This window comes from Anabrus simplex, chromosome 9 (genome assembly GCF_040414725.1).
Source record: "Anabrus simplex isolate iqAnaSimp1 chromosome 9, ASM4041472v1, whole genome shotgun sequence".
In the NCBI taxonomy this organism is placed as follows: domain Eukaryota; kingdom Metazoa; phylum Arthropoda; class Insecta; order Orthoptera; family Tettigoniidae; genus Anabrus; species Anabrus simplex.
Window position 1 is genome coordinate 109,546,940 of NC_090273.1, and position 19,760 is coordinate 109,566,699.

Sequence of the window (19,760 nt, forward strand, 5' to 3'; positions counted from 1 at the left end):
GTTCTTGATATTTTAGCATCTAACTTTCCCCCACAAATATTCGAAAACATAATTTAGAATTGTCATACTTTTTCATTTCTATGTGCAAGTTTCCCATGCTATAATCATTATCATAAGATCATATTAAGCTAGTTGCTACCACATATACAGCAGATAGGAAATGATATTATCATAGCAACCAATGTAGCCAACTTATGCAGCAGGTTGTCTACTATAAATCAACATAAATTACCGCCTTCTACAGCAAATAGTTCCCGAGATGTCTTGTCTTAACTGAACAAGTGCTCACGAAATCTGTAGAAATAGCTAGTGCAGCAGTTTTTTTTTCATTTATAAATACTTGCAGTTATCCAAAATCAATGAAACATGCATCAAATCAAAGAGGAAACTACAAACAACAATTTTCCTAAGAAGCTAAAAATCGACGTTCACCATCGCCGCGTTTTATACTCCCCTTAAGATAAGTGCGATACTTGCTTGAATAACTCTTGTTCTCTTTCGAGCAAGAATCTTTCCTTTTCAAGCCTTTCATATCCCCTCTCTTTCTTTTACCGATACCATAATACATTAAAGGGTCGATTCTATTCCCTTTTCTCCTATAATTACCGTTAAAAGATGTGGGTTTCATTTCGTTTTACTACGCTACAAACTGTGACGTTTGGAAGGAAGTCACGATTTAAGACGAGTCTCAAGAACCGGAATGGAATGCATCGTGTGTACGAATAGCAATGTCATCTTCATACAGATCATGAAGATGCTTAGAGCAGTGGTTTCCACTATCCGTAACCTCAGCACTTTGTGTGGGATAGAGTGATTTCATCTATGTCTAGCTGCCTTTGCCCCACCAGTAATTCATTTTAGGCGTTGGCCAGCGGTTCTCAAATTGTGGTCACAAATGACATCACAAAACTTTTCCTAATCTCAATATCTACGTGTATCTTGGTCAGAAGATTTCTTTTGTTGCTGAATCCTTGTTTGGCAAGCGCTATTCTTCTTCTTATCTCTTTGCTGCAACGGTTATCATTTTTTATTAGACATCCGAGGTAAGGGAAACTGGCGACTTCCACTACTTTGTTAGCAAGCCTGATGTTGGTGTGATTTCGCCAGGATGTTTACTAACAACTAATATTTTTGTCTTCACACTACAACATAAATTAACTACACTACAATGGCATTTATGCACACACATTAACAGGCTATAGCACTGTTTTACATATCACAAGCACAAGTGATAATAACGACATTCATGAAAACAAATAAACAGTGCACTCCCGAATGTATCTCTCCTTGCGTGAGTTTCAAAGCATGAAAACGTATTTAACAATTTGACCAACTTACAAATAGTACCGTCACGTTATGGTTACATTTTGAATCTTTATTTTAACTTCTGTATAGAACTGAATTGTTTAAATAGTCAGTATGATGGAATTCATTGTTTTGTAAAATGTTTTGGAATTAATCTCTAAAAACAATTAATGTAAGACTTGGGGGAAAAGCCTAGGTACGTTGTAAAGCTATTGGCGATGTTGAGGGCTCCACCATTCAGCGCTTACGCCCGCCTGTACTCTTTCTTCCCCTAACAAGCCCATATCGTCCTTCCAGGATACTCCCACACGCTGTACACTTGCTAACTCTAGGGACCTACTGAAGGCTCTGCCGGACAGACCATACATCCGTCTGCACTCTTCCTTCCTCTGACAAGCCCATATACTCCTTCCGGGCTCCTCCCGCATCTCGCACACTTGCAAAGACGATGGACCTACTGAGTCCGAGTGCCTAAGACTAAAGAGAAAACATCGTACTTGCTGGACAGCAGCCACGGTCTGAGAGCCTTTGCCATTTCCTTAAAAATAGAAAAGCAAAATGTTTACAGCCGAAATAATAAAGATGACGTTGTATAACTGAGTAGCACACGACATAAGTTCGACTTCGCTACATGTGTCCATCCCATTATGCAATCAATTACAGAGTGAAATAACGTTAAATGTTTTTGAAAAGGAGACGGGGTGGCGCCCAAGAGCCCTTCATAAACGAGCCGCCACTGAATGTGACAGAAGAATAGTGGTGTTGTTTCAATAAAATATCGAAACTTTAATCTCACTCGAGATCGCAATTTCGAAAATTCAATATATTGCCGAGTTGATAACCCGGGGAATTTCAAAATTTATTTGAGTTTCTTCGGAGTAATAACGTATTTATTTAACGAATCAACGACTTCTCGCAATTACGGGCTGCCACAATTGACAAAGTATACCTTATCACGATACAGAAAATGTTATGTTACAGAAATATAGTGCAAGAACGGTTTTTAAATGACGGAGGTTCGAACAAGTGAGATATTAGAATGTTTACAGATCCACGTATGGTGATGGTAACTTTATGTATGAGTGTCAAATGTTCTTAATTTATCTAAATATGAATTACAATATATAATACGCTAGCCATATGTATATAATATGTTATATGAACACTGTCGATTACAAAGAAACCACGGAGAAACACCTTCAGGGCTGCTGACAGTGGGGTTCGAACCCATTATCTCCTAAATGCAAGTTCTCAGCAGCCCGCCCCTAACCGCTCCGTAAAATGTAAATAAATATATAAAACATACCCAATACATAATTAAATTCAAAGTGATTTGTGCCGGAATTTAACCTTTCAATATTTCACCGTCCCAGTTTGTCCGTCCAGAAGTTGTCAGTTTACAGCATTGTCTCACTCTGAGCCCCCCCACCCCCATTTCCAATAACAACAACAACAACATTGTTACTATATCTAAATCAGTTATCACGGCATTTACGGTTTTTGTCATTTTAAAATGCCGGGCTGAGTAGCTCAGAAGGTTGAGGCACTGGCCTGCTGACCCCAGCTTGGCAGGTTCGATGTTGGCTCATTCCCGAAGTATCTAAAGGTGCTCAAATACGTTATCTTCGTGTCGGTAGATTTACTGGCACATAAAAGAACTCCTCTGGGACTAAATTCCGGCACCTCGGCGTCTCCGAAAACCGTAAAAAGTATTTAATGAGACGTAAAGACAATAATATTATTACTATTGTGTCATTTTAATCGGCCCCCTTTGTCGCACTGACTATGCGTCACCTAGTAATCTATAGGCCTTCGGGCTGAGCAGCGGTCGCTTTGTAGGCCAAAGCCCATCAGGGCTGTAGCGCCATGGTGTTGGTTTGTCCTTTAGCATGCAGAACAATGCTTTCCAGAATGTGTTATTTAATTAGTCGAGTTATTCAATACCAATTCTCCGTTTTTTCTTCTTAAATCCGTTTTATTTTATTTCCACAAAAATATCGCAAGGACTGATCTTGTTTATTTACACCCCCTTAAGGCGGGTACAGACATGCGCGCCTAACTCCGTAACGTAACCACGTCGCGCGCCAAGGTTAAACGGGGCAATGTTACGCACCGCGGTTGCGAGGTAAACTTTTCTACCCCGCGCCGCAGGTCGTAACGCGTAACCTACCAGCGTTCCGCCAGTTGAGACAGTGCAGCTTTGAAAGATGGATTTAGCTGCAGCAGCCTATATTTATTTGCATTATGCAACTAAACGGAAACATAGGCGATGTTGGCAAACTCGGCTATATTCATGTAGAACTACACATGGTGGTTCAAATTTGCTGGCTGACATGAAGTTTCAGACAGTTAGTGGGCATTATAAACATTTTACTTGCTAAACCTGACCGAGGCGTCGTTTCCGTTTCCAACGCTTTGTGTTGATTTTTGTTTTCAAGTTCCGCGCAGGGGTATTATTGCTTAGGCAATCAAGTCGGAGGTTTAAATGTTTCAATATGGGTAGGTTTTTTTTTACAGATAGGTCTTATGGCGACAATGGTATAGGAAAAGCCTACGAGTGGGAAGGAAGCGGCCGTGGCCTTAATTAAGGTACAGCCCCAGCATTTGTCTGGTGTGAAAATGGGAAACCACAGAAAACTATCTTCAGGGCTGCCGAGAGTGGGGTTCGAACTCACTATCTTCCGGATGCAAGCTCACACCTGCACGCCCTTACCGCACGGCTAACTCGCTCGGTAATATGGGTAGTGAAAGCATAGTAAAACAATTATTAAACACGTTTTTCATCAAGTGAAAATAAACAAGTGATTGACTGTAACCGACCCTGCTCAGCGATTTTCAGGCCTGACGACGGTTTTCTGTACTTTAGTTTTACAATATTATATTATTAGAGTATATAAACCAACGGCCGTAGCCGTGTTGAAACACCGGATTCCGTAAGATCTCAGAAGTTAAGCAACATTGGGCGTGGTCAGGAGGTGTTGGTGGGGGGTAAGGGAATGGAGGAGCGGAAAGGAACTGGCCACCCTACCGCACGTAAACTCCGGCTCAGGAACACCTCTGCGGAGGTTCGGACCTGCCTTCGGGCAGAATAACCCTTACCTACAGTATATACGATTTTAGAACGGTGAAGTGACTGAACTTACCGAAATACACATTTCGTCTTTGAAAGAAAGTCGTAATTCTCTGCAGACTTTTCTTTTTCTTTTCCTCTCCATGCCTTTCTATTACATTCAGGAATGTGCAAACTTATAAGTAATTCATAAATTTAATCTATAACAACGCCTGAACTTCTGGGGCAGGAAATACCACTGTCTTATGCGTGTTGTACACCATTACATTTTCCTGTCAGTTCAACATTTCACAAGAAATTTGTCAAATCTTGTCAAAGACTGTTCAACATTGCTGAAGGTTTGATAAGATTTGAATTGATTTGGCAAGGTTTGATAGCATTTCGCTTTAACATAAAGGAAAGGCAAACAGCTGTTGTAGTTGTTGGACTAGCAGCGGGGTACGGTCTTAAAACGAAGAGAAACGCGCAATAAATCACAATTTACATGGGCAAAATATTAATGTAGTTATCTTCAACATAATTTTTGCAATGTATTTACTGCCATAACATCATTTGTAGAGGTTAAGTTATACTTCATAGCTATACTCGCATTAATTGAATAAAAATGACAGCAATGAAACGGAAATACGTATCTTATTACATGAAAACATATTAGAAATTCAATAATAATAATAATAATAATAATAATAATAATACATGTCTTTCCTTCTTTCTTAATCCGTTTACCCTCCAGAGTTGGCTTTTCCCTCAGACTCAGCGAGAGATCCCACCTCATCAATTTGATAAGGCCTAAAGTTGCTAAGAAGGATACCACATTCAGAGAGGCTATCTCGGTGCAAGAGAGACTGGCAGTGACAGTACGATTTCTAGCAACCGGTGATTCAAACACTAGTCTGCAGTATCTTTTCAAAATATCCAAACAGTCGATTAGTGTTATCGTACCGGAATGTGTCAAGCTCTGATTGAAGCACTAAACGAAAATATAAACGTAAGTAAGGAATTTATTGCTGGGATATTCTATGTTTCATACATCAAACATTATCTATTTTAATTGCTTATTCAACACAGAAACACTACTTTGTAAGTCTAATCAAGTCCTGAAAATCCATATCCACATCGTGGGAATTGCTTACTGTATTTCACTCAGTGGACAGACTGGAGTTGGAGTGAGGAGAATTGGGTGTAGTAGTAGTATTCGGCGAGGATAAGGAAGCTGAAGGAGTGGGTGTTGAAACGGTGTAACCTTGAAAATGTGATGGGTTCGGCAGCTGATGAACATTATGTTGTGCAGCATGATGGGGATATTGGGAATATGTAGAGTGAACCGGAGAATGGAGTGGATGGGGAAAGTGGTCATTCCTTAAAATTTTGTTGAAATGCCTGGGATGGCCAGTTAGCCACAACATTTCCTTAGCTCTGTATATTTCAATAAAATGCAGTGTGTTTTGCTCGGTCCACAACATTTTTACTGATCAAGCAGACAGAGGCGAATGTGTGTTACGCGCCGAGGTCCTGTGTACGTCCAAGCTTGCTGTAACTTCCGCGCGCGCAGCTCTTTGATGTGACGCGGGAAAACCGACAAGCAGTGGAACGCAGCGAACCTCGTTCCGTATCGTTCATGTTGCGGGCTAAGGTTGCGCGACGAGGTTACGCAGTACCGTCCAGACAGGAGCGCGACGCGGTTACGTTACGGTGTTCTGTTACAAGTCTGGACGCGCCTTTAAAACAGCAATCACCTCCACACAACACCGAAGCATTCGCCATCTGTGGACTACAGCTGAAAAGTCCTGCATGATAAAGCTAGTTTTGTGCAACCCACGCTACCTACAGAGCATAGCTGATATTACTTGTGGCTGTCCCACCGCCGTCTCAATCTTCTTCACCGCCGTCTCGATCCTCTTAAGAGGCTTTCCTAGTGTGATGCTCTCTATTGAGCAAAGCTGAGAATGTACACAATAACAAACCAGTAAGGCTACACACCACGTGGTACAATATACACAAGATGGTGGCTGTATGGTTTGAGTGAAGTGTCATTTACTGATGAATTGTGAAGCTTGTCCTTTTAATTATTACCTTCTGCAGCACAATGACACCTAAAGAAAAGGTATGATTTTCATGTTATAGGTGTTGTTTTGAATGACTCATATTTCTCACAGATCCATTGATATTATGTACGGTTCATAAGCAAGCCTAGACTTCAGGACATTTCACTTAAGCGTTTTTTGAAATTTCTTGGTTAAACATTAGTATTTTCTTATTATATTATTAAACATAATGAATAACCTCAACTTCTACTTATCCCATGTAAATTAGTTTTATCTTATATTTCTACTGGAGTTGCAATGGATGAAGGTTGTGAGGTTAGGGTCGTATTTGCATCTTCTGTAAATAACGAATATGATCATCATAAATGGAACAAAAAGCACATTATGTGAAATAAACTGAGTATATCTACCTTGATAAATCGATCAGTGTTCTATATGTATATATTTCCGCGCTTATGACTCTTTTATAAACAATTTTCTGACAGAGCTTAATGTTTTAAGGAAATTTGTATCAATATTCTCTTATGGATCCGTACAATCTGATGATTACATACAATATGTATATATTACTCCCTTCAGGTAAGATTCAGGACTTTAAAGTTAACTAAGTAGGCCTAAGATAGATTTTTAGATCCAAATTTAATTTCTTTAACATTGAAAGAAAAGCTTAGAAACTCCTGTAATTAAATCCATGATCATGTGCATAACTCTTGGAGGAATGCTGAGAAACTTCTGAAATTAAATCCGTGATCATGTACATAACTCTTGGAGTTTCAATGAGGTCACGATTAGACATTCAGTGTTTAATGTAGACATCGAGCTTAGTCAACATTTTGTTGAGAAAAAAGAAAGTTGATTTTTAAATTAATGTTGTAGCTTATATCTCTTAAGCTTCATCTATGTAATTATGTCTACTGTAATTAACAAATATAATAATCATAAATGGAATAAAAAGCACATTCATGCATACATCATACATCATCATTAGGCCTATACACCGTTATGCCTTATCAGCGTTCAGTTTGCAAGACTGTGAATTTACTCAATGTCGCCACACTCCTCTATTTGCAACTAGTGCTGTGGCCTCATTTAATTCTATGTCGCTTATCTTTAAATCGTTAGAAATTGAGTCTAACCATCGTAGTCTTGGTTTCCCTCTACTTCTCTTACCCTCTATAACAGAGTCCACTATTCTCCTAGCTAACCTATCCTCCTCCATTCACCTCACATGACCCCACCACCGAAGCCTGTTTATGCGTGCAACTTCATCCATCGAGTTAATTCCTAACTTAGCCTTTACCTCCTCATTCCAAGTAGGCCTACCCTCCTTCCATTGTTCCCACCTGTTTGTACCAGCAATAATTCTCGCTACTTTCATTTCGGTTACTTCTAACTTTTAACTAAGTCCAACCAGCTTTCACTCCCTTAAAGCAAAGTTGGTCTGAAAACAGACCTATGTAAAGATAGTTTTGTCCGGGAGCTGACTTCCTTCTTACAAAATACTGTTGATCGCAACTGTGAGCTCACTGCATTAGCTTTACTATACCTTGATTCAATCTCACTTTATCATCCTGGGAGAACACACATCCTAAATACTTAAAATTATCTACATGTTCCAGCTTTGTATCACCAATCTGACATTCAGTTCTGTTGAATTTCTTACCTACTGACATCAGTTTAGTCTTCAAAAGGCTAATTTTCATACCATAATCATTGCACCTATTTTCAAGTTGTAAGATATTAGACTGCAGGTTTTCGGCACAGTCTGCCATTAGCACCATATCGTCAGCATAGGCCAGACTGAATTCCTCCCTGCCACTTCATACCTTTCAGCAGATGATCCATGTAAATTATGAGCAACAAAGGTGAAAGATTACAGCCTTGTCTAACCCCTGTAAGTACCCTGAACCAAGAACTCATTCTACCATCAATTCTCACTGCAGCACAATTGTCAACATAAATGCCTTTGATTTATTTTAATAATCTACCCTTGATCCCATAGTCCCCCAGTATGGTGAACACCTTTTCCCTCGGTATCCTGTCATACACTTTCTCTAGATCTATGAAACATAAACACAACTGTCTATTCCTCTCGTAGCATTTTTCATTTACCTGCTGCATACTGAAAATCTGATCCTGACAGCCCCTCTGTGGTCCGAAACCATACTTGTTTTCATCCAACTTCCTCTCAACGACTGATCGCACCCTCCCTTCCAAGATGCCAGTGAATACTTTGCCTTGTATACAGATTAATAAGATACTTCGATAGTTGTTACAATCCTGCCTGTTCCCTTGCTTATAGATAGGTGCAATTATTGCTTTTGTCCAGTCTGAAGGTACCTTACCAACACTCCATGCTTATCTTATTATTCTATGAAGCCATTTCATCCCTGCCTTCCCACTATACTTCACAATTTCAGGTCTAATTTCATCTATTCCTGCTGCTTAATGACAGTGGAGTTTATTTACCATCCTTTCCACCTCCTCAAGCGTAATTTCACCAACATCATTTTCCTCCTCCCCATGAGCTCCGTTGTTCACGACACCACCATGAAGATTTTCTTTTACTTTGAAAAGATTTTCAAAATATTCCCTCCACCTGTCCAGTGATTCCCTGGGATCTGTTATGGGCAGTGGCGTGTGCTGAACACATTCGTTACCCCAGCTGGAAATTTTTTTAAAAAATATAAACAATCGTACCCCACTACACTCTCTAAAGTCAACATTACCATACTGCATTTTTCATGGAAAGATCTACCTGAAAAAGGTCTTTCAAGAATATTTTCAACCACAAACTCGCACATATTTCCAAATTGATAATCAGGGCAGGGCAACACCATCATAACTTAATCTATAGCAGATTTTAAACAATGTACTTACAGTTTCGCTCTGTGACACTTTGTGATAGTACAGTACAGTACAGTCATGATTTTCACAAAAATACACTGCGACTATTTGTTTTTAACTTAAAAGGCCTAACTTAAACTGAATCAGCAAAATTTAACTGGTATTTTACCATTTCCAAAGTTTTATAGTTTCACTCGCTTACTGAGTGTACGTGCATCAACGACAAGAGGAAAAATATTCGTCACGTATAACACACGTTATATTCATGACGAATGGCACAGACTCACGGAAACTTCACCTATAATATAAGAGGAACACTAAGAAAATTCACTATATACCACCATCACAGACAACCAAATGCAAAATTCTTTTACATTGCACTTAGCTCTGTGTTCATGCTGGGCAACCTAAATATTTTTCTGCGGCTATCGTAATACATACTGTACATGTGCCATCAATGAATTGCTCAAAGAAACTTTATACACGTCGAAATCCAAGAATAAAATATATTCTTCTATATTACAATTGATTTCATAAACTGGCTCTATTTTTATTAGCAAGACGATGTGCAAGTGACTGTACTATTAGACCTAACATGTTGATATTTTTCTTGTAGTCTCTAGTGTGTGGCGCTGAACATTTTGAGTGTCAAGTATTGAAACTAACATGCCTTTCCCAAGCTAGCTTGGCCTGCTGCCATAAATTGCTATCGGGGGAGGACCCACAGCCCCGTCCCACACCCAGGACAAGGAAGCTTCAAGTGTATGCGTCAACCAAGTGACTTAAAATTCGCTGGGTTAGCTCTTTCGCACTAGCAAGTAAATCCAGCTCGCTGAACTGTGGTAGAGCGAGCGGATTGTCGAGACAGCTGTACTTGGCTTGGCTTAGATGTTCACACTTTGTTAAACTTGATACGTAAAAAGTTTTTAAGGCATAATAAGAAAATGTAAATACAAAGTTATTTACCCCAGCAGCGCTGGGGTAGGTGGGGTTCAGTGCACGCCACTGATTATGAGTTCACCTGAATTACCCAAAAAGACTGTTCATTTCCTTTTTCCCTTCCTTCCTAAGATTCTTTATTACTGTCCAGAGAGGTTTCCCTGCTGCTTGACGTAGCCTTTCCAGGTTATTACCAAAATCTCACCACAACTTCTTTTTGTATTCAACAACTGTTTGTTTGCTCTGTTTCTTTCATCTATGTACAATTCGCTGCCTGCATCAGCCCTTGTTTGGAGCCATTTCTGATAAGCCTTCTTTTTACGTTTACAGGCTGCTCTCACTTCATGATTCCACCTAGATGTTTGCTTTTTCCCATCTTTACACACAGTTGTTCCTAGGCATTCCCTTACTGTTGCTACTACAGCATCCTTGTATGCTACCCATTCTCTTTCTATACCCTGAACTTGCTTACCATCCACTGTTCAGAACTTCTCACTAATTATATCCATGTACTTCTGTCTAATTTCCTCGTCCTGGAGATTTTCTACCCTTATTTGTTTGCAGACAGATTTTACTTTCTCTGTCCTAGGTCTGGAGATACTTAGTTCACTACAGATCAGATAGTGGTCTGTTTCATCGAAAAATCCCTGAAAAACCCGTACATTCCTAACAGATCTCCTGAATTTGAAGTCAGTTAAGATAGAGTCTATTATGGATCTGGTACCCCTACCTTCCCATGTGTAGCCTTGAATAGCCTTATGCTTGAAGAATGTATTCATAACTGCTAAACCCGTACTAGCATAGAAGTCCAGCAGACGCTTCCTATCCTATTAGCTTCCATATCTTCCCCACATTTACCAATCACCCTTTCATATCCTTCAGTTCTATTTCCAACTCTCGCATTTAAATCGCCCATTAGCACTATCCTATCCTTGCTGTTGACCCTGACTGCGATGTCACGCAATGCTTCATAAAACTTGTCAATTTCACCCTCATCTGCACCCTCACATGGTGAATACACTGAGATAATTCTCGTCCTAATTCCTCCAACTTCCAAATCTACCCACATCATTCGCTTGTTTACGTGCCTAATAGAAACTATGTTGCTTGCAATAGTATTCTTGATGAACAGCCGTACCCCAGACTCTGCCCTTCCCTTTTTAACACCCGTCAAGTACACTTTATAATCTTCTATCTCTTCCTCGTTATTTTGCCTTATCCGAATATCACTTACTCCTAGCACATCCCGATGCATCCTCTTTGCTGACTCAGAAAGTTCTACTTTCTTTCTTCCATAAGCCCCATTAATATTGATAGCTCCCCATCGAATTCCATTTCGTTCGCCAAGTTGTTTCCAAGGAGTCCCTCGCTTGTCATATGGGAGTGGGACTCCGTTACTGCCATAGGTCCAGGGCTTGCTTAAAATGTTCCGAGCTCAGTAAATTCATGAAGCAGGATGCTACCCTACTTACACATAGCCCAAGTGAGGGATCTCTCCTCTAACGGGTTATGGACCACCGGTGAATCGTATAGTCCTAGCCGCCTGAGCACAAGGAGGGCCATGACTCAGAATATGTCCGAGATGCCCACTTCCATTCCGTTGCAACTGGTATTCCGACTCTCAGGACCACTTACTAAGCCACTCAGCCATTGCCCATGGTTCACGAACTTGGACTTGACTATAGTAACCCACACCACGAACCACATGATGCACATTATGTGAAATATACTGAGTACTTCGATCTTGATAAATCGATTAGTGCTGTATATGTACATATTCCTGTGCATAGGGCTCTTGTAAAACAACTTTTCGACAGCTTGCTTCGAGTTATTATTTGATTTGATGTCCCAACTTAAAATTAGTGAATAAGATTGCAATGAATATGATTGAGATAACTTATAACTATCCTTCCCAGTGGCATATACTGAGGGCTACCAAGGCTATCGGTGAAGCCCAAACCTCAATTGAGAATGATAAAAGTCTAAACAACATTATAATGTAACCATCTGTCACATTGTTCCATTTACAAAACTTGAAAGCAGCCAGAAAAAACGGCTCACGTATTTCTGAGAGCTAAGTATCGGAGACTGATATCGCATCCCAGACTCTCGTTCCTCTCCCCTCTACTCGCCGCACGTGGCTTGCTACTGTATATCGTATAGGAGCGGGGACCGGGGGAGATAGGTGTGCTAGGCTTTGGTCCGTCAGATCACCACTGCTAACTATCAACCAAGCGTTACTCATCTTATGCACTTCCACTTCCTCATAGGAAGACACTAAAGGGCTGCTGTTATAGCAGTAATATAGTTTTCTTTAATAGGTAGATCTGCTAAAATGGAAAATAATCTTTCAGGTTCCCTTTTGTTGGATGGAATCGAACCCGTGATCATGGGTCGGATACCACCACTGATCTCCCGAGGAAGCTAATTAACCAGTGAACGATGGGTACGACTGCTGTAAAATTCAACATTTTAATTTAATGTTTATGTTGGGTATTCAGCCCGAAGGCTGGTTTGATCCTCTGCAGCTCCGCCAACAGCTGTCATAAATAGCCTAGGCGTCACTGAAGAGGCGTACTAGGGAAATGATGAGTGAGGTAGTTTCCCGTTGCTTTCCTCACTGAGCCAGCCGTTGCTATTACATATCAGTCTGCCAAGCCCACTGAAATGCATGCACCAACCGACCCTATGAGCGATATTTTCACACCATTCATAACAGGGACTCGCTGAATAAGCAATGGTATTACTAGCATCACTCATACCTCAGTCACTTTCATATTGTCAAAGCCAAGGATGAGACTGAGACAGGTCAATGAAAGTAACAAATTTGATATAGCCCATACCAGAAGACATAGTGCACTGTAAACACTACATCTCGCCAGCAAAGGAATAATAATAATAATGGTGCATGGCATCTGTTAGGCTTGGTGTTGTCCTAATGATGATAAAATGAAAGGCGAAGATATCATAAACACCCATTCCCCAAGCCAGAGGAATTAACAGTATGAGGGGGTTGATTCTGAAAATTGATCCGGGGCTTCGGACTAAAGGCAAGCATTCTATCAATTTAGCCACAAAACCGTACTTTAATTTGCTAAATCTTAGGCTACCATCTCCACTGATCAGGTGTAAAGTATTGGTAGTAGCAGAGGCCAGGACAATAGCTTGTGAAGCAGCCTTCACAACACAGCAAGCTTCTCCGTCGCCTATTGGTTGCAGCTCAAAACGCTGAAAGCTTGACGTTTACTAAACCAACCATCGAAAAGGGGTAACCTAAGTCTAGTGGTAGCCCACGTCTTGATCCCAGCATACGCCACTGATCCTTACCCATTTTCTATAAGAGTTATGATGTGTAAGATTAGGATGTAGGAGAGTAATTGGATGATAATGTTAGATTCTGACCTTTGTTTATGTGTTGATTGCTGTTTATAAATAGAATGGAATAATAAGGATTATGTGGTTGAGAATTTGAATTATGAAACTGGATATCTCTTTCATTTGTCACCTGTTTAATTAACTTAGATAGTTTTTGAGTGATGTTGGAGTAGAAGAGTGGTAGGACTGGAAAAGGCATGGCTGTGGTCTTAGTTCAGGTGCAGCACTGGCATTTTTACAGTGAGAAAATAGGAAACCATTGAATATGCTACCTTCCTCAGGGCTGCCAAACTTGGGGTTCCTGTCCAGTCTCGCGAATACAAGCTTACATTTTCATGACCATACAACATAACTAATACATTTAGTCTCCCTTTCATTTAATAATATCCATGATGTTTAGGTAGGATGTGGCAAATATCTTTAAATATGTTCTGGGATGCTGTTCTGTCATAATTTTCAGAGTAGTCATTCTCTGTATCTTTCTGAGCCCTTGTTTTAAACATTACGAATTTTAAGCAAGATTTCTTTTTCACTCTCTTTCATGTTTATCATTACATTATTCCTAACCTGTCCTTTGTTTGTATTTGGTCGCAGTGGCTCAGACGGTTGAGGCACTGGCCTTCTGATCCCAACTTGACAGGTTCGATCCTGGCTCAGTTTGGTGGTATTTGAAGATGCTTTTACTAGCACATAAAAGAACTCCTGTGGGACTAAATTCTGGCACCTTGGTGTCTCCAAAAACCCATAAAAAAGTAGTTAGTGGGACATAACTAACATTATTGTTATTGTTATTATTATTATTATTATTATTATTATTATTATTATTATTATTATTATTATTATTATTATTATTAGGTAGCATATCATATTCAGATTATCTCGGGCACATATCTCCATCAAGCATCTTAATGTCGTAAAGTGTCTAAATCTCATAAAGATTCAGTTGCGGGCACCCAAAATGGGTTAAAAATCTAACATGACACAGGTAGAAGGAATCAGTGTTAGAAAGTTGGAGCCTTAACATACACAACATCACAGTCTATGTTCAAGAGTGGACAAAAGTTGAATTAAACTTGGACAGCAAGCAAAGACAGTGACAAGACCATTCATTGCACGTCAAGCAAAGTGGGTCTGAGGCATAAGTTCCTAAGTTAGAGCTGCAAAACAGACTACAGGCCTCTAGTGCTTACCGGTAGGCCATTGGCCTGATTTGGTTAGACCATTGGTCTGCATAGGTTAGGTCCAGAAATTGACAAACAAATTTTAATATTGGAGATTTTCCTTCATCACAGCTGGCCAATAGGAACACAGAAAATGACTGCATGTGGAACATTTACACAGTCTTGTTCTAATTCTGCTATTGGCTATAAGTAAGAATACTTCTTTGGGTGGATTAGTGGTTCCCTGGCAGGTTTGAAGGAAGGATCTCTATTTTTTGCTACTTCATATTTTACATCATTTTTATATGCTTTTACTGTTTCCAAAATATGGATACCCGCACTCAAATCACTACCCCATATCCAGTCATCTTTCTCTCCATGTGGTCTTACTTTTTGGTTGCTTATAAACTTTGCAGATGTCATCTTTCCTACTCATAAATGTCAGAAATTTTAGATGGAAAGAAATCAGTTATTCAGGGCTGATCAAGTATAAACGGGAATTCTTTTTTAAAATTTATTGCATCAACCAAAAAAAATACACATGTAGAGATCACTTTTCTATATAGTGTCCTGCCTTCGATATACATTTTCCCCATCGGATTGGTAAGTTTTTGATGCCATCCTGATAGAAAGAAGAGGGACGTGTGCTGCGGAGCCAGTTGTGCACAAACTCTTCTACACTTGCATCATCATCGAACCGCTGTCCTCCTAGATCTTGTTTGAGTAGTCCAAACAAATGGTAGTTGCAGGGCAATAAATCTGGACTGTACGGAGGTTGTTCCAGAGGTGTACAGTGAATTTCCTCCTGTTTTTCCCGCGTTAAAGTGGCAGTAATGTGGCCTTGCATTGTCATGGAGAAGAATGATGTTTCGGATTGGTTGCCGGCATCGCTTGTTGCGATAAGCAGCTTTTGCTTCATCCAAAAGGCGACAGTAATAGGCTGCGTTAATTGTCCTTTGTTTGTGAAGAAAATCCACCAGCAAAATGCCTGCGGAGTCCCAGAAAACAGTTTCAAGTACCTCTCCCATCAGATGGGTGTGTTTTGGTCTTGACTGACCTGCTTCGTCTCTTCGCCACCACTCCATGTTTTTTGGCATCATAAGTCACAATACAACGCAAGAAATGCTATCTTTCCTACTCGTACCAATGCAGGAGTCTCTGACAAACTTCCTGACATAAAGTTTCTTGATCCTGGTTGAGGAGACGAGGAACCCACCTGATAGACAATTTTCTGAAATGTAGTTCATCTTGGATGATGGTTTAGACACTTCTGTAACTTATCCCTACGGCCAAAACAATTTGTGAAATTGTTATTCGCTGATCTTCATCAGTAATGTCAGGAATGGCAACAATGTTGTCTGCAGTGATGCTTGTCCATGGTCTCTTTTCATGAGGTTCATTTTCCACAGCTTCTCTTCCTGTCACAAATTTTTTAGCCCACTCATACACTCGACTCTGCAAAACTGTTTCTTTTCCAAACTGTGCGCGAAGCCGTCTAAAAATTTTGGAAAGTTTGTTACCCTCTTTTGCGAGATATTTGATAATGAAGCGTTGCGTAACATGTGTGCACCTCTTGCTCACTTATGGCATACTGTGAAGCAGCCCGGCTCTCCAGCGTCGTTTGCGCACGCAAACCCCTTCTCCAGGCACCCCCACCAACCTCCTGGCAAAGCCCTGCCTCAGAATTATTACTAACAGCAGCGGTACATTGAAATTCCCGTTTATATTTGATCCGCGCTCATAGTTGGTGTGTCTGAGTGAAAGAAATTGAGACAGTGCTACATTGTGTTGCATTCTAGAATTTCTTTATCCATTTGCAGAGATCTCATTTGTACAGAAAAAAATGACCCAGAAATGAGCTGGCCTCTTATAATTTATGTATATATATATTTATGGTGACAGTTCAAAATACCTGATGAGTTGGATGTTTACCACAAGTTAGAAATGCATGGTAAAACTATTTTTTAAGTTTAGCAGTTGAACTGCATGAGGTATCATAGAGCATTATATACTGTACAGTATTCAGAGAAAAATACTGTATCTCATGAACGCCTGTAATGACATGTTGCTGAAATTTCAATTTTTATGTTGAATTTTTGCAGAAAACAAAACATGTTTCGGCAGTTGGGAACTCTTCCTTATCGAGTCATGAGATAGAGAGCCGGTATGGTGTTGCCCTTTCCTAGGTTGTTTAGTTTCAGAATCAAGTTATATGTATTCTCTTTCTTTCATAATAATTTTTCTCTTTCTCAGATTGCTGCTACCAGTTCTGATACAACTACTTCAAGCAACAGTTCATCATCATCTTCCAGTTCATCTTCATCATCCGGAAGTGACTCAAGTTCATCAGACTCCGAGAACTCTTCAACTTCCCAGGGTAGTGCTGCAAAGAGTGGACATGGAACATCAGACTCAGAGTCTCGTAAGACAACCAAAAAGAAACCAGCTTCTGCCAAAGGGAAGAGTGCCAACACTGCAGGTGATGGTGAAACTTCCAAAATGAAGGACAAACCACAGGCAAGTAAATCTCGGCCGAACAAAGCTTCTAAGGAAGCTGCATGTTCGTCGGAATCTGAAGAAGCTGCTGCCGCTAAACCTGCCCCCAAACGTAAACCACCCGCCAAACCAAAAGCATCTGCGACTGTGACACCTGTCACAAAGCAGGGAAAACAGCCACCATCTAAAGCTGGGAATTCTGCAGGACTGAAAGGTGCAGCAGTGAAAGTTAACACTGCTGCCCAGAAAGCTGCAGCAAATACAGAAAAGAATCCACCAGCAAAGGGAGCAACAGCCCCAGCTAACAAGCAAGCTGAAACTGCTGCTCAGAAGAAATTGAAGACCAAAAGCATCTTTAGTCCAGAAAATAGCAGTGAGAGTGATGATCAAAATGCACAGCCTCCTAAGTTAAGCCCCATGAAAAATACTGCTACTAAAGCAATTGCCCAACCAAAGCCAAAACCAAAAGTAACTAAAAAGCCTGAACGTGCAAAATCTCCACCACCACCCAGCAAGTCTAATAGTTCAGCGACTTCTACATCAGGTTCTTCTGTAACGTCAGGTGAGAACTGTGATTTCTATGTAAATCTATTTGCTCTTCTCCTACTCCACTTCCAAGAGCTTACTCTTTTGTATTTGACACTGTTTTCATTATTCTAGATGAAAATTCATAGGCTATCAGTCATAAGTTAAATACGTTATGGTTAGCTGGGGTAATTCTGACCATGTGGTATTTCCTTCTACATTACCTTCCTTTTCACCCTTGCAATATGCATGACTTAATTTGTTCCTACGTGTTCCTTTCCATTACTTATAATGTGTACCAATAAGTTTCTTGAGAACCAGACCCTTGGCCGGATGATGAAATAGCCAGTTAATCAGAAAATATGAAAATAAAGGGCTTCTTAGTATTAAGATATTTCACCAGGTTTTAAATAATATTTCAAAACATATTTGGCTTATGGAGTTAGTTTAATTACAATAGTGTACAGTATTACAAATTATCTGAAAAAATGAAAATCCACAGCTCCTTTCCAGTCATTTAACCGGGTCAAGAATGGAATGAATAAGCCCCCATCTATTGGTGAGGATAGGAATTGTGCTGGCTGCTGAAGCCTGTCGCGGGTTCGAGTCCCACTGTCGGCAGGCTTGAAGATGGTTTTCCGTGGTTTCCCATTTTCACACCAGGCAAATGCCAGGGCTGTTCCATAATTAAGGCCACGGCTGCTTCCTTCCAACTCCTAGGCCTTTCCTATCCCATCGTCACCATAAGACCTATCTGTGTCAGTGCGACGTAAAGCAAAAAAAAAAAGAAGCCTGTCACACTCCTCTGGGGCGATGATTAATGACTGTTAGATGAAATGAAAGTGTTAAGATATTTCACCAGGTTTTAAATAATATTTCAAAACATGCCAAAAATGGAACTAATGAAGCCCCCATCTAGTGGTGAGGATAGGAATTGGCGCCGGCTGCTGAAGCCTGTCGCATGACTGATAGATGAAATGAAATAATATTGAAGAGTGTTGCTGCTCGGAATGAATGATTAGGCCTACAGATAAAACCAGAGTCTGTCTGTTAGGTCATCAGCCCAGAGGCTGGTTGGATCCTCAAATAGCACCACCAAAGGTTATGTGGTTATAAGGAAACCCCAAAAACCAATGGCAGCACCAAAATGAGGCGTACTAGGCAAGATGAGGAGTGAGGTAGTTTGCCATTGCTTTCTTCACTGGGTCAGAAAGTACTATTGCAGCACGACTGACCCTATGAGCAGCACCTTTCATAACAGTCAGGTGCACTAGTCATGCTTGAATGTCATTACTCAGCACTACCCATACCCCAGCAACTTCCATATTGTCACAGCCATGGATGTTGACTGGGACTTCGGTGGAAGCTACACTTTACTCTGGCCTGTGCCAAGAGATGGATGCAAAAGTACTGTATCCATCATCCGGAGAAATATCTGTCCTCCTCCGCTTTGTCCAGCACAAATTTCAAATGGAATGACCAGGATATGAACCATGGAACCCAGTGTTGAGAGGCCAGCATGCTGCCGCCTGAGCCATGGAAGCTCTTATTACAAATTATCTAATCTGTCATTTTACAATCACTAAAATAGTACTCCTGCTTACTGCACTGAATTATTAGCAGACTGACTAAAAATAGCATGTGCTGTTGTAAGCAGAAAGCAGTTTTATCTGCAAGCAGTGCGAGGTGTGAGGCAGTGCAGGCGCTCACAACCATGGGATACCAGAAGCGACATTATTTATTGGGTTGGTTAGAAGGGCAGCCACTGTACTTGTCTTAATGAAATTTTATCTCATCTTTGTATAAGCATTCTCCTTGATCATCAAACCACTGTAGTACCACAGTGTTCATCTGGTCATCGTTAGTAAATTTTGCCCTCCCAAATATTTCGCCAGGGTTCCAAAAAGATGAATAATCATCTCATGGTGTCTTCTGAGTATAATAATATTGATGGCTTTTTGTGCTGATCAATATCAGCCAAGTCTGAGTAACTACCAG

General features: G+C 40.4%; 1 protein-coding gene across 1 annotated transcript in view; it reads left to right on the plus strand.

The window, feature by feature from the left end:
* The first annotated feature begins 6,379 nt into the window (after positions 1-6,379).
* Positions 6,380-19,760, plus strand: part of chm (chameau) — an 895,896-nt gene continuing 882,515 nt past the window's right edge. Inside the window, exons 1-2 of the mRNA XM_067153506.2 lie at positions 6,380-6,479; positions 16,995-17,799. Of these exons, the coding sequence (XP_067009607.2) occupies positions 6,462-6,479; positions 16,995-17,799 (823 nt within the window). The 5' untranslated portion in view covers positions 6,380-6,461. The remainder of the gene's footprint in view (positions 6,480-16,994; positions 17,800-19,760) is intronic.